At 35.8% G+C, this 14,192-nt stretch overlaps 3 protein-coding genes across 3 annotated transcripts; 2 read left to right on the top strand and 1 right to left on the bottom strand.

Moving 5' to 3' along the window:
* The first annotated feature begins 28 nt into the window (after positions 1–28).
* LOC123212084 (embryogenesis-associated protein EMB8) lies at positions 29–3,306 on the top strand. Its single transcript, XM_044631123.1, has 8 exons — positions 29–441; positions 520–648; positions 772–903; positions 1,009–1,151; positions 1,252–1,349; positions 1,462–1,556; positions 2,255–2,308; positions 2,873–3,306. Exons 1-8 carry the CDS (start codon positions 88–90, stop codon positions 3,086–3,088), a joined length of 1,221 nt encoding a protein of 406 aa, XP_044487058.1. The 5' UTR covers positions 29–87; the 3' UTR covers positions 3,089–3,306.
* A 1,664-nt stretch (positions 3,307–4,970) lies between these two features.
* LOC123212473 (methionine gamma-lyase-like) lies at positions 4,971–7,423 on the top strand. Its single transcript, XM_044631630.1, has 3 exons — positions 4,971–5,568; positions 5,642–6,043; positions 6,741–7,423. The coding sequence occupies exons 1-3, from the start codon at positions 5,199–5,201 to the stop codon at positions 7,313–7,315; spliced, it is 1,347 nt and encodes a 448-aa protein (XP_044487565.1). The 5' UTR covers positions 4,971–5,198; the 3' UTR covers positions 7,316–7,423.
* Positions 7,424–9,329: 1,906 nt separating this feature from the next.
* Positions 9,330–11,449, bottom strand: LOC123210869 (cytochrome P450 78A9-like). The gene is made up of 2 exons (XM_044629360.1): positions 10,376–11,449; positions 9,330–10,129 (listed from the first exon to the last, which is right to left on the bottom strand). Exons 1-2 carry the CDS (start codon positions 11,339–11,341, stop codon positions 9,494–9,496), a joined length of 1,602 nt encoding a protein of 533 aa, XP_044485295.1. The 5' UTR covers positions 11,342–11,449; the 3' UTR covers positions 9,330–9,493.
* Positions 11,450–14,192: the final 2,743 nt, after the last annotated feature.

Raw genomic sequence — 14,192 nt, 5'->3', positions numbered from 1 at the left:
GACTCCATTTTAAATGAAACTACTACAGCCACTTATTTTACGGCGAATAGGCTGTGGCTATATTATAGGATACGTCCTCTTAGAAATATGGCACTCCAAAGCAATCTCTGTTTCAAGGTCCGCCCAATCTGTTATCGCCACGTAACCAACCAAACAATGCCCATACATCCCCCCCATCCTTCACTGGAAGTCACGGGCGGCGCACGTGACGCATTCCTGCCCGTTCTCAGGTCACTGGGAGACCGTCCCTACACTCCATTTCCTGTAATTGGTTGGAACCGCCACGTGGAGACGATATTCGCCGCGTTCTTTCGGTCGCTGCCTGCCGTTAGACTCAAGCGAGAGTGTCTCCGCACCAAAGACGATGGCTCTGTCGCTCTCGATTGGGCCTCCGGCGACCACCAACGCTTGCCTCCCGATTCACCCATCCTCATTTTACTGGTTAGTTCTCCTCTCTTATGTTTCAATTAACTCCAAAGCCAATTACAATCTTTAAACATTTGAATTATTGAATTGCAGCCAGGTTTAACTGGCGGGAGTGAAGATAAATACGTAAGGCACATGTTACTTAGAGCGCGACGACAAGGATGGCGTGTTGTGGTGTTCAACAGTCGAGGTTGTGGAAACAGTCCTGTAACCACTTCCCAGGTACCACTTAATTTTCTTCATATTGCTGACTATTTAGATTGAATTGGGGGTTTTTTTTTTAATCAAAAATTTTAATGTTTCGGTAAAGAATGTGATTGATTTCATGGCACTGATATAATGCAGTTCTATTCGGCCTCATTTTTAGGAGACATGCATGAAGTTGTGAAACATGTTGCCAGTAGATACCCAACAGCTAATTTATACGCAGCTGGTTGGTCTCTTGGGGCCAATATTCTCGTTCGTTATTTGGGTCGGGTAATGGATTTTATTCTCCATGCCCCTTTTTAGTTTTTTTTTTTTTTTTCTGATATTTATGTTAAGCTTCTGTTTCATTCATGGTTTATTATGTGTTACTTGCAGGAATCTTATGATTGCCGCCTTTCTGGTGCAGTGTCTTTGTGTAATCCATTCAATTTGATCATTGCAGATGAAGATTTCCGTAAGGGCTTTAACATTGTCTATGACAAAGCTCTTGCTAGTGCTCTCTGTAGGATTTTTAAGAAGTAATTGCGTTATGAATACTTTCCTCTGACCACTTCATTCTAGTGTATACTTGATTGTTCTATGTGTAGAAAATATCATCAGAATCTATGTTTTATGCAGACATGCTCTTCTCTTTGAAGACATGGGTGGTGAATTTAACATCCCATTGGCTGCCAAAGCCAAGTCTGTCCGGGAGTTTGATGAAGGATTAACTCGTGGTAGGTGTTTTTTCCACATGAAAGGGATTTTTTCAGTTTTTTTCAATTGGGGCTGGGGTATTGTTATTGTTATGTTGGCTATTATCTTAGTACTCTCCACAACACCTTGCAGTTTCATTTGGTTTCAAGTCAGTGGATGACTACTACTCTAATTCAAGCAGTTCTGATTCAATAAAACATGTTCGAATTCCTTTGCTTTGCATCCAGGTACCATGCTAGTGCCATTTTGAGGGAAATATTTTCTGAATTCTGTAGGCATGGCAGAACTTGATAACAATTTTGTACTGGTTATGAGTTGCTCACTGCTTATTGTTGAACACATATATCAAAAAGTATCTTTGTGCACAAATTTATGCAAAGGTTATATGATTTATTGTCCATATAGTTCTAAGAATACCTAGGGCCGTTTCTTAACATTATTAGCAATACACTTGCATTGGTATACCAGATATATATATATATATATATATATATATATATATATATATATATATATAAAGTAAAATGAAGAGGAAAATTTTGCTGCCTTGATGTTTTTTATGTTTCTCTGGATAAGATTATCCAGTTTGAGAGGTTATGAAATTGATAATAAACATGGTAATTCGATGGCATCTTAAAGCTGGTTATCAGGTCCTGGTGCATACTATTTTGGTTTAGACTCTCTGCTTACCTTTATGACCAGTGCCAGGGACTTGTAACTTTGATTATTTTATGACAATAATTTTGTCAATTTTCAATTTACAATATCCTTTTTCTTTCTTTCTTTTTTTTTTTGGTTTCAACTCATACTGGATTGGCTTTCTCTAACATAAGTAGAGATATTGAAATTTAGTTCATGGAGGCAATGTGTAGAACAGAGTGCTCAATTAGGCCTATAAACTAATATGTTTCTTAGTGGTTTTCAGGCTGAAAATGATCCAATTGCTCCTTCAAGGGGAATTCCTCGTGAAGATATCAAGGTATGTGGGGTTCTTTCTTTTAAACAAAGCCGTATTCCAAACTTGTCATGGATCATTGCTTACAGGGGGCAGACTTTTCACCGTGTATCTTTGTCTAATGTCATATTAAATAACTAAGATAATGGAAACTTTTTTTCACAACTGCTTCATGGCTCACAGTCTAAAAGGCAATCTGGTTGCACCATCAGGATTTTTATAGTGTCATATGTTAATCAATATGGTAATGGGTCTGACACTCCAAGTAGAATGTCCCAAATGACAAAAATAATAAGCCCCCAATTGAATTGACAAAATTACCAAAATGTATTTGGGAATGAGTATATCCCATATCCATTCTGTTTTGGATTATAGACCTTATTCTTTTCATATACTTCATTCAATCACACTATGTTAAGGGGGAAAGACATTTCTTTTGATTACAGGACATCGTATGTGTACTGTTTGTGTCTTTAATCAGCCTTTGCCATTTTGTCCTGTGGCTGCTTTAGAGGCAAAGTATTGTTGTATATCCAAACAAATTGTGCCTCAGGTTTTTCTAATAAATTATATCACCTGTTGTCTCAGGCGAATCCGAAATGCTTGCTAATAGTGACACCGAAAGGTGGTCATCTAGGGTGGGTTGCAGGTGCAGAAGCTCCACTTGGAGCGCCTTGGACTGATCCAGTAGTGATGGATTTCCTGGAGCATCTGGAGAGAGGCTCATCTGAACCTAGTGCAGCTTGTAGCAACCCGAAAGATCTCCAACAAAGTTCAGAAGGCCTGCATCACCTAGAAGTATAGCTGGCCAATGATTCACTAATACATATAAAATTGTATCAGACATAACACATCAATTATCATTTAATCTCCATTCATTCAATCTGATACCCTGGAGCGCACAGCAACGAACGTAGAAGTGTACCGAGCATAGTCAAAAACAGGTTTTAATACCCATTTGTATAACTCTTGGAGGTCTTGGTCTTCTTTATCATCAACAATAATATTCAGATTCTTCTTTATATGGCTCCTCTTATGTGTCAAATAAATCCCTTCATTCGGATAAGTTCGTTTTGATTTTGTGTGTGTAGAATTTTTCCAGCAGTCCCTCTCACATTGTTATTTTCCCCAATCTGAGGAAGCTGGTGGGCTACACGACACACCTCAAATGGCATTCGACTTCTAATATTGACGTGATTTCATCTCTATACATTGCTGTAGCTTTAGTCAAAAATTTCGCTTATAATTTAGCTATTATGAATTTGGACAGCATTTCGGAAGATGAGCACTGTCAGGCAAATCTAATTTTAAGTGTTTAATTAAATATTATTTTATTATTAATTCAAAATATTAAAACTGATTATAAAAAAATATAGCATATATTAGTATACATAATCTATTCAAATTCTATTTGATTGGGAGTAAAATTTCCGTAAAGCTAGAAAAGTAAGGGACTCACTAAGTTGAACATCCTTGATAGAAGATTGGAGAAAGAAATTATTGAATTACAATAATCTGAAGGAATTTGGTGGGTGGGGAATGAATATTGAATAAATAATATATTTAATTTGAGAGGGTTATATTAGATAGATATTATAATAATTTCTTAAAAAACGAGCTTAATTCAATGATTTTTATTTTGAATTAGAATTGATATGATAATTCTCAAATTCTAACTCTACATCTATCTTATTAAGTCAAGTCAAACAGTACTATGAAATGGCATTATTTATTTGAAGTGGCTGCTGCTGCTTGTTTCGTGAATTGAATTGGGTGGTCCTACCTGTCACGTGTTGTTTGTCCAATTCTCTCATCATCAAGATCAAGAATCCAATACACAAGGAAGAAGATAAAGAAGAGAAAGCGTGAAGCTGACTCAGCTTACTTTTCTTTGCAAGAAAAAAATGTTATTTTGTTACCCTTTTTTTCATTTCCATAAGAATCACGACATATACCAACAGTGTGCAAATAAAAAAAAAAACAAAAATTTCTACAATCTTCCAGAGGTCCACAAAATTAATAAAATGACACAGATTTAACCCAAATTACAACAAGAAACCTAACAATATGAAAATGACACAAGATTAATGAAGTGGGTTTAGGCATGACTAAAATCTGTCGGATTCAGTGGACAAGTTCTGGCAATTGGCATAAAAATTCTCTCTCTCTCTCTCTCTCCCCTTGTGGTGTCCACATGATAGAACCTGTAGAGTTCCCTCACATTTGGAAGATAAGATATCATAATCACATTCATTCTTAATACATCTATATACATACATACAGTAGTTCTTTAACAAGACTAATTATTTTTTAAAAAACTACTGTATACAACTCTTTTTCCATACATACATAATCTGTATCATCCCAGTAGATATCAAAATTTATTATGGGATCTTAATACGCCACAAGCGGAAGCGGATTAGGATGAAGATTCTTAGTAGGCCTTTATATCGTGGATGGATTAAGCCTTATCTTAGTGCAGGAAACTCTGGAATTATGTACATAATTTCTGATGTCTAAAGGCTCGATCAAGCCTTCGGAACACACACGTAGAAAGAATGTCGCAGAAATAAAAGTTGAAAGGGGAATGGGGAAGAGTCAAGATGAAGTAAATTTCATCAGCAACAGACAGACTGCTTCATGTACGCGTACACAGAGTTGGCAGAGTAAGGGTTTAATTGGCAGAAGTTAGCAGTTCGAGGACCTGAATAATCTATACTATATAAATGTTACCTACCAATTATGTATTCCACCGTATTTGCCCCATTAAACGACCACATTCACTGTACATATTTACAGAGTTTTAGGGCGTCCATAGTCCGTTACTCTCTCTCTATTCTATTTATATAGCATTTTAGCCACCATCTCATTCCAAACCACACTTCTCTTCTCAGAAGCATTCATTTTTCCTTCAATGGCAGAAACCAAAACCCATGGCTTTGTTTTCCCTGGCAAGAAAAGATCTGGCCATGATGATTTTGACGGTGATGATCTTTTCATCACTAAGAAATCCATGTTGTCAGGGGCTTGCGAAGACCCTGCTGCTGCATTAGCCAGTGCCCGCCATGAGTTTGGTGAGCACGGTGGCGTTAATATGTCCATCGAAGCTTCCGCTACCTTCACGGTCATGGAGCCAGAAACGATGCGCCGTATGTTCTCCGGAGAGCTTGGTCCTGATCGTGATTTCTTCATCTACAGCCGTCACTTTAACCCCACCGTCTTAAACCTCGGCCGTCAGATGGCCGCCCTTGAAGGAACCGAAGCCGCGTATTGCACTGCCAGCGGTATGTCAATTCATAATCTGAGCCTAATTATCATTACTTGAGAATTTTTAAATGTATTTTTTATGAGATGCAGGAATGTCTGCAATTTCGTCTGTGTTGATGCAACTGTGCAGCAGCGGAGGACACGTGGTGGCATCAAGGACACTCTACGGGGGGACCCACGCACTGTTGACACACTTCTTGCGAAGGGCGTGCAACATAACGACGACGTTTGTGGACATCAGCGACCTGGAGATGGTTCAAAACGCGATCGTACAAGGGAAAACCAATGTGTTATATTTTGAGTCACTGTCGAACCCAACACTCAGAGTAGCCAACATACCGGAGCTGAGCCGTATAGCTCACGACAAGGGAGTCAAGGTGGTGGTCGACAACACATTCGCTCCGATGGTTCTCTCGCCGGCTCGCCTGGGAGCAGATGTGGTGGTTCACAGTATCTCCAAGTTCATAAGTGGCGGGGCCGACATTATTGCAGGTAAATTTGTCCACCATGTACAGTGGAGCAGCTGTTAAAAAAGTAGATGTGGTTAGATTTTGAGCCTCGTGAATATTGAATGGAAGTCCTTATCTTAAGTTATTGCTTTTTAATTTTTTTTAATTTTAATTATTTACCAATTTTAGTGCTTTTATAATTTCGTACTTATGGAATCTTAATATATAGTATGATTCTGATATGGTGGCAACTTTGTGGTCACCTTTAATTTTGCCAATAACAATATGACACGAACGTTGTACTAATAGGGATATTTTGCATAGCATAGAGATTCAAAAAGAAATTTTGGCGATTTCTTTCTTTGTCCCACGAGGTCCCATTGTGTTTGCTTGATGTAGTGTTTGTTTGGCTCAAGTAGGGATAACCCAATCCAACATTGAAATTGAGTGAGTCAGTTTGACACAATTGAATCATCCAAAAAAAAAAAATTTAATAAAATTATCTTTTTTAGTAATTTTTTATTTTACTCATTGATTTTTTTTTTTCCCTCTGATGATTTATTGTTGTTTCTTTTTATAACTTTCTAATAACTTTTATGATGAACAGAATGCCATTCTCTGGGTTAGAAACTCAAACTCAAAGTGAAAATGTCGTTCTCTGGGTGGGGTTCAAGAAACCACATCCTTGTTTGCGTGGAATAAATATTCGTTTGTTTTTATGGTATTTTACTTTTGTTCAGGGGCTATTTGTGGGCCTGCCAGCCTGGTAAATTCCATGATGGACCTTCAACAAGGAACCCTGATGCTGCTAGGCCCAACCATGAATGCAAAAGTTGCCTTTGAACTGTCCGAGAGAATTCCCCATCTAAGCCTGAGAATGAAGGAGCATTGCCACCGAGCAATGACTTATGCCACAAGAATGAAGAAGCTGGGCCTGAAAGTTGTCTACCCAGGCCTCGAAGAACACCCACAGCATCAGCTCTTAAAGTCCATGGCCAACAAGGAATATGGGTTTGGCGGCCTTCTCTGTCTGGACATGGAAACCGAAGAAAAAGCCAACCGCTTGATGAGCTACTTGCAAAACTGTACTCAGTTTGGGTTCATGGCAGTCAGCTTGGGCTACTACGAGACTCTCATGTCTTGCTCTGGTAGCAGCACCAGTAGTGAAATGAATGCTGAAGAAAAAGCCCTGGCTGGGATTTCACCAGGCTTGGTTAGAATGTCTATTGGATTCATTGGGACAATGGAGCAGAAATGGACCCAATTTGAAAAGGCGCTTTCTAGGGTGCAGGATCTGGGTTTGTTTAAGAACTGACTAATCAGTCTTCTACATGTCAGTTCGGTTAATGTAAAAAAACGTTGTTTTCAGTTGTTTATTTTACTGCTGCCTTATCCAATAATAACTTAACTTTTGCCGACTCAACTTTTTCGATCGTAGCCTGACGCTTGAAGTCCTTTCAGTAATAAATAATTTAAGCAGTACTGAAGCACAACCACAGAAATTTGCAGTGTGGCAAAACAAAGAATCTAAATTGATCCTCATGTATGGTCCCGGAAGAGACAAGAGCATTTGAAAAGACAATTGAGGTTTGTTTAGGAAAAATCTGGGAATTCATATGGAGTGTTTAAAGTTTATAATAATCTGTAGGGCTTGTCAAATTACGACGTATGAGAAAAGTAAGCAGGCCAAAAGACAAGCATACATATTAACTGAATAATCTCCTTGCATCTTTCTTGCAATATTATTGACTTGACACGAAGAAGAAGAAAGAACTCGCTTGCTAGATTACAATCTATGTTTGGGCCTTTTTTAATTTTATGGCATACTTATCTCCATCCCATGTAAGACATTTTTCAATCCACGTGCTCTTCTCCCACTTGTTCATATTTTTTGTCTATCACACTTACTTATCTAGGCCTATCAACGGGATGTGGCAAAATTGGCAATATTCACTATGCCTGCCGCGGGCTGTGTCAAACCAAGACTCATAAAAATATAAATCTTTGTAAATCGTGTCAACTTAGGAAATTTGAAAGCTTGTGAGTTTTTTATAAATTATTTTGGATCGTTTTGTAGACCTTCTCATAGAACTTTTATACAATCTAATTATATTTATGAGTCTTTTCATAACCTATTATTACCTTTACACGTACTTATTTATTAATAAAAAAACCCCATATATTATTATTTATTAATTAGTCTTCTTGTTGTCTATGCAAGAGAAGAGATAATGAATAGGAGATTGTTTTTATATGGTTAAGTTTGTTACTTTGAAACCTTACCATCACAATTATGTTATTGGTTAATTTGAGTAAATCTCGGAAGAAAATGTCAAAAAAATTATTTATAGAAGAAAAAGGCTTCTTTCATTCTATAATGATATGATATATCAATTATATTTTAAAGAGATCGTGATGACGATGATAACTAACAAGTAGAATTGATAGTTTATATTATCTAATTGTATTAGTTTGAATTTTATATTAAAGATTTTTAAATCTAATCTAATTTGAATTAGAGTCATATTAAATTTTTTTATCCTAATATAACTCTTTAATATTTGAGTTGACTCAGTCTAACCTAAAATTATCTATTGTTTTTACCAATCTATGTGTACCTAACACAAATATGTACACATTTATATGTTCATCTGATTTTGAATTTTAACCAATCATATGATCATATGAATATATTTGTGTATCCACACATAGTATTACTCTTGTTTTTACTCTTCAAAATATTTTTGTCATTTTAATTTTTTTACCAAATTATTTTAATATAATATTAATAAAACACACAATATAATATTTTGTGTTATTGACAAATGATTTAAAAATTTATATAATAAGCTTTTAAAATATGTCAATAATTTGACTAATCAAATCAATTTTTTATTATTTAATAATAAAATAAAATATTTAAATAAAAAAATAGGAATAATTATAGTTATATAAAAATTCAACTATATATAACTTATAAAAATTTTAAATTCTTACTATCGAGATATAATATATAATTATAATATGAGTAAAATATTTAAAATATGTTTATAATCTAATTAATTAAATCAAACACATTTATAATAAATTTTGTATAAAAAAACTCAATCTTAATATGATATTTCTCATATCATATCATATCGTATCGGATTAATGAATTGTATTAAAAATTACTAACTCTACTCACAAATGTTACACAATACCTATAATTGTTAATCATATACGCTATCATTACCTAATAATTAAATCATCTTTTAATTATCAAAATTTTGAGCATATCATACCAAAATTTTTGCCCTTTTATTTAAACTAATTATTGTAGGATTTCGTTTCCATATCATACCAAAATTTATATATATACAATATCCAAACTGTTGGTTGTTAATATACAAATAACATTGGATTATAAAGCAAATATCATCACACTCTCACTGATTACTACCAACTCATTGGCTGCTACGTACGGTAATATAACTCGGTCTAAACTCAGTTATCACCAGCGCCTTGGCTGTGCCTTAACGGTGAGTGGATTTTTCATTTCACATGAAAGCCTTAGCTCTTCACGAAGGTCCACCGACTCATCATCCGATTTCACCCACTTGAATTCATGCAACAAACTCCCTACCCAGAACGTAACCGTGGCCAAACCCAACGCTTTTCCCGGGCACACCCTACGACCCGACCCGAATGGCGCCAGCCTGAGGTCAGACCCCATCACCGAAAACGCCTCTGCCACGTCCTCGTCACCACCATTTTGACTCGCGATAAACCTCTCCGGCATGAACTTCACGGGGTCCACCCACAGCTGTGGGTCCCTCATTATGGCCCACATATTAACCATAGCCGTGGTCCCTGCAGGCACGTGATAACGATCGACTACGGTGTCAGTGATTGCTGAACGGGCCCATGATAAAAGTGGCCCCGGTGGATGTAGCCTTAAAGCCTCCTTTACTAGCGCTGGCAGGTATACCATTGATCGAATATCAGATTCAGTTAACGGCTTTGATCTTCCCACAACTTTATCAAGCTCATCATGCACCTTTGATTGGATATCCGGGTGAAGTACCATCCTCGCGAGTATCCACTCGATTAAAACTGCAACTGTGTCCGTTCCTCTAAATATCATCTCCTGCAATAATTAGCATGATTAAGAAAGTCATTAATATTAATAAAAAGGAGATCATTGTACGTTTTCGAAACTGAGAAGATGAACAGCCCGTTCGAGCCAAACTAAACATTATAAAATTAAAAATTCTATTCTATTTTAATTATTTTCCTGTCATTTCTCAGAAAACAAATACCATGCAAAAGGAAACAAAATATCACAAATAAATAAGAAAACGTTTTCCCGATGGCCAGTTTGTTTGTAGCTTACCCAAAGAACCGCAACCATATCATGGTGTGACAATCTATCGGCTCCATCAAGAGAGAGTAAAGCATCCACAAAATCATTGTTCTTTTGATCGGTTTGGTTCTTGTGTTCTTGAATGATCCGGGTCACAAACCGGTTCACTTTCGGGGCTAGTTTTGAGCATCTGTACCGGATTTTTTGGAGGTCAAAACCTGCTAGCCATGGAAGGTGATCAGACCAATTAAGCTTTCCTAACAGTTCGTAACCTTCTTCAACTAGCCGGTGTAGTTCATCAACTTCAGTATTATTCCAACAACGTAGTTGATATTTACGACCAAACACTGAATACATCATGTTATTAAGTGAAGCCCGCTTGAGAATATCACGTACTCGAATCGTTCCGCTACAGCATGCGATGATGGACACCATTTGGGAGGCGATATCAGATCTCTGTGACTCAGTAGAACTAATCTGCTTGGGACAAAAGAGATGAGTTGCAGCGATTCTTCTTAACGTTCGCCAGTAAACTCCGTAAGGAGCAAACCCTATTGCTCGGTTAAACATTAAGCTATAAGCAGACTCTTTAATTGGACGGTCAGCGAAAGCGGAGCTGTTTAGGATCTCTTTAGCCACATCTGGATTGCATGTGATGATAACACGAGTGTCAGCGAGGCTGAAAGCCATGAGTCGTTTTGCTCTGAAATATTCAGCTGCTGCATACAGGTTGTGGTGAGCCAGGCTGGTCATGAGACTGATGCTTCCAAGTATCGGGAAGCCTCGAGGTCCGGGTATTGTCCTAGGCTTTACTCCTCTTTTGAGCCAGTATTTACCCCAGGCGGGGCCTCCAGAGTAAGCCCAGTGGCAAAAAGCCATGGATAGCGAAGCCATGCAAAGAAAAATAAAAAAACAAAAGATGTTGTGAAAGGATGAGAAAGTTTTACATTTGGAAGGAAGAGCCAAAACCCAAAACCATTCCACCTGTGTTTCCATTGAAGAAAATAACAAGTATCTGAGTAAGTTTTTGTTTCTTTTTTTGGGTAAATCAGGAAGTGGGGTGTTTGGTATATATAGAGAGTGTTGAAGAAGGTATTTGTGGTATGGGGGATTTGTGAGCTGTGAGTAACGGTTAAGTTAAGGACTTTATGCTGTGACCTTCACTATAACGGAAAAAAGAAAAAGAAAAAGAAATGAAATATCGGTGTGCGCCGCCACAATAACATTAAATAATACCATATACGAATAAGACTTTAGGTATCCTGATTTTGATCCTAGGTTGGGTTTTTGTCCAAAGACAATCCAAAGGGTGCCAGCCCTCACACTTAATATAGCCATTGAATAAGGATTCTGTAAACACAAAGATATGTATGTGTACGTAAGTGCTATACGTATACTCTACTCGTGGAATATCATTCTTGAAAGTGATTTGTTACAGAAGCAGTAGTAGTCAGTGCTTCCATCTGCAGATGAATATATTTTACCCGAGAACGTATTATTCTATTAGCTAGCATAACTATAAAACACAATACCTTTTTTCAATCATTTTATAAATATAAAGGGAGGGATTAGATAAATATCATCTTAAATTAGATGATATACAAGAATTTTGGTCTAAAGCCAAGTCCTGTCCTTGTTTAAATATCTTCTATACATTCTGTGAATGTGAAGAAGCATTCTCTCAGGATAAACAACAAACCAAATTTCGTCATATAAGTGATGCAAAATGTTATCGGATTTTGAGCCTCGCATGAATAATAAAAATCTAAGTATCAGATATATATATATATATATATATATATATATATATATATAAAAGCGGTGTGATGTGATGTTTAACACGCGTCGATTCAAAGTTTTGATCATAATAGTTACATTACATGGCTTTGTGCGGGAAGCACAAACTCCGCATGGATTATGTAATGCACTCAGGATCCACGTGTACAATGAAATCTTTTCTATTAAAATTTGATTGAGAATGGACAAGTCTCCACGCGTACAGTGGCCAATGTTTTATCGTCTATCTAAATCATGTGCATTTAAGTGGAAGGACAAAATTGTCACATTAAAACATGTGACAACACGAAGATAGCCACATGAGAATTGGGTCCCACGTTGTCAAAATTGACGCTAATTATTTGCAACATAAGACAGACATAATCTAAGGTTAGGAGGGTGACTTTGTTTCCAATAATCATTTGAGATTTTTTTTTATTTTTTATAATTTATGAAAAAAAGTATTACTATATATATATATATATATATATATATTAGGATTTATCAAACTCAAACTACAATTTTTACCTAATTATTCCTTTTACTATCACCTTATATTAATTCGATTCTTGTGGAATTAATGCTCTTTGAGCTTGATGCCTATAATTTTTTCACGGATGCCATTAGAATATATCCATTTTTTTCTTAAAACTAATCAAGATTTTGCCAATATAAGATTCATAATTGTTGATAACCAAAAATTCATTAGAGGTATAATTCATTATTATAGTGAGATGATTCAAAAAGCTTATATTATTGATCTAGATAAATTTTGGTAGAATAACAATATGTGATGCAAAAAATAATATTGTATTGATAAGATAAAAAGGATTGAATAATTATGTAATTACATAATATAGAAGATATGATAGTATTTTTGCTGCTATTATTGGGTAGAAGAAATCCTACGTGCAATCTACGTATTGACCCCTTCTCTATATTTTTCCAAAGAGAAATTCTAACTGCAGAATAATTTTTCATCATCTTTCATTTTAAACATCTCATAAATACAAAGTAATGAAATGTGAGAAATTAGTAGTGTGAAGTAAAGAAAGGTTTCAATAGCTTTCAAATGGAAAATATGTGCACCACAAAAAAGAAAAGAAAAGAAAGCGATAAGTTAAGGGAGGCCAGCAGATTTGTGACAGCATCATTCAAAAGACATATTGATTACAGATTCCAACATAATCAAAGAACCACGCTTTGGATTGTTATAAATTAAAATACAAGATATGTTTATGTGGAGCTGCAATTATGAATCCATAAAGCAAGTCTGATATCAATGGCCACAGTACAAAACACTGAGTGCCTCTACAAAATCAAATTATACTTGAAATTTCTTTTTACCTTAATCCGTCCAATATAGATTACATATATATATATATGTATATGTAAAACTTTATATCTATACTTTATCAAGTTTCAGATTTAACTGCTACTTATTCACCATGTTTTACTTGTTATAAGGCGAGTCAATATTCCCATTTAATCAGTGGATTATACTGGTCTTTCCTACTTGTAAAATATTAAAAAAGCACAAGCCATTATTTGATTCCTTTGACTCATCCAGTCATTCAAACCATCTGAATCGTTATTCGAATGTACAAATTGCTGCATTCTCGTTTTGACTCAAAGGTAAGTCAAAACTGCATTGATTTTGTAGAGATATAAGGTGATGGGAGATGGATGAATTATTGCCTAGGGCAAAAGAATACAATAAAGTAGTGGTGGCAACTTTTTTTTTCAAAAAAATTTTCAACCATATTATTATTATGGCCAAATTCAGAAACAATGTGGCTATCGTCCTAGCTTCTATGCTCTTTGGTGCAATTAGATATTTGTGATTGACCATATAATATCATTGCTATCTTGCCAGACGTATGGTTAAATCTCAACTGGGTTGACCTTCATTATGTACGTAGTTGATTGTTGAGGAAGTTTCATATCAACTTTAGAAGAGGAGCACTAATGAATTGAAATAAACAACGATAAAAATTTATCAGGCTTTAATTATTCTCTTTTCGATTCGAGAGAAAAAGGTTAGTTCAGTGATTTAATTATGTTCAACTTG

The sequence above is a fragment of the Mangifera indica genome, chromosome 3 (genome assembly GCF_011075055.1).
Source record: "Mangifera indica cultivar Alphonso chromosome 3, CATAS_Mindica_2.1, whole genome shotgun sequence".
NCBI classification, from domain to species: Eukaryota; Viridiplantae; Streptophyta; class Magnoliopsida; order Sapindales; family Anacardiaceae; genus Mangifera; species Mangifera indica.
The sequence above is the reverse complement of the archived record's forward strand: the minus strand, read 5'-3'. Positions and strand labels throughout refer to the sequence as shown.

Excerpts from the sequence above, each read along its gene's own strand:
- LOC123210869 (XM_044629360.1), bottom strand. The coding sequence starts at position 11,341 with ATGGAAACACAGGTGGAATGGTTTTGGGTTTTGGCTCTTCCTTCCAAA. Across the intron at positions 10,130-10,375 it reads ATATGGTTGCGGTTCTTTGG|GAGATGATATTTAGAGGAAC; the intron begins GTAAGCTACAAA and ends TAATTATTGCAG.
- LOC123212473 (XM_044631630.1), top strand. The coding sequence starts at position 5,199 with ATGGCAGAAACCAAAACCCATGGCTTTGTTTTCCCTGGCAAGAAAAGA. Across the intron at positions 5,569-5,641 it reads CGCGTATTGCACTGCCAGCG|GAATGTCTGCAATTTCGTCT; the intron begins GTATGTCAATTC and ends TATGAGATGCAG. Across the intron at positions 6,044-6,740 it reads CGGGGCCGACATTATTGCAG|GGGCTATTTGTGGGCCTGCC; the intron begins GTAAATTTGTCC and ends ACTTTTGTTCAG.
- LOC123212084 (XM_044631123.1), top strand. The coding sequence starts at position 88 with ATGGCACTCCAAAGCAATCTCTGTTTCAAGGTCCGCCCAATCTGTTAT. Across the intron at positions 1,557-2,254 it reads TTCCTTTGCTTTGCATCCAG|GCTGAAAATGATCCAATTGC; the intron begins GTACCATGCTAG and ends AGTGGTTTTCAG. Across the intron at positions 2,309-2,872 it reads TTCCTCGTGAAGATATCAAG|GCGAATCCGAAATGCTTGCT; the intron begins GTATGTGGGGTT and ends CTGTTGTCTCAG.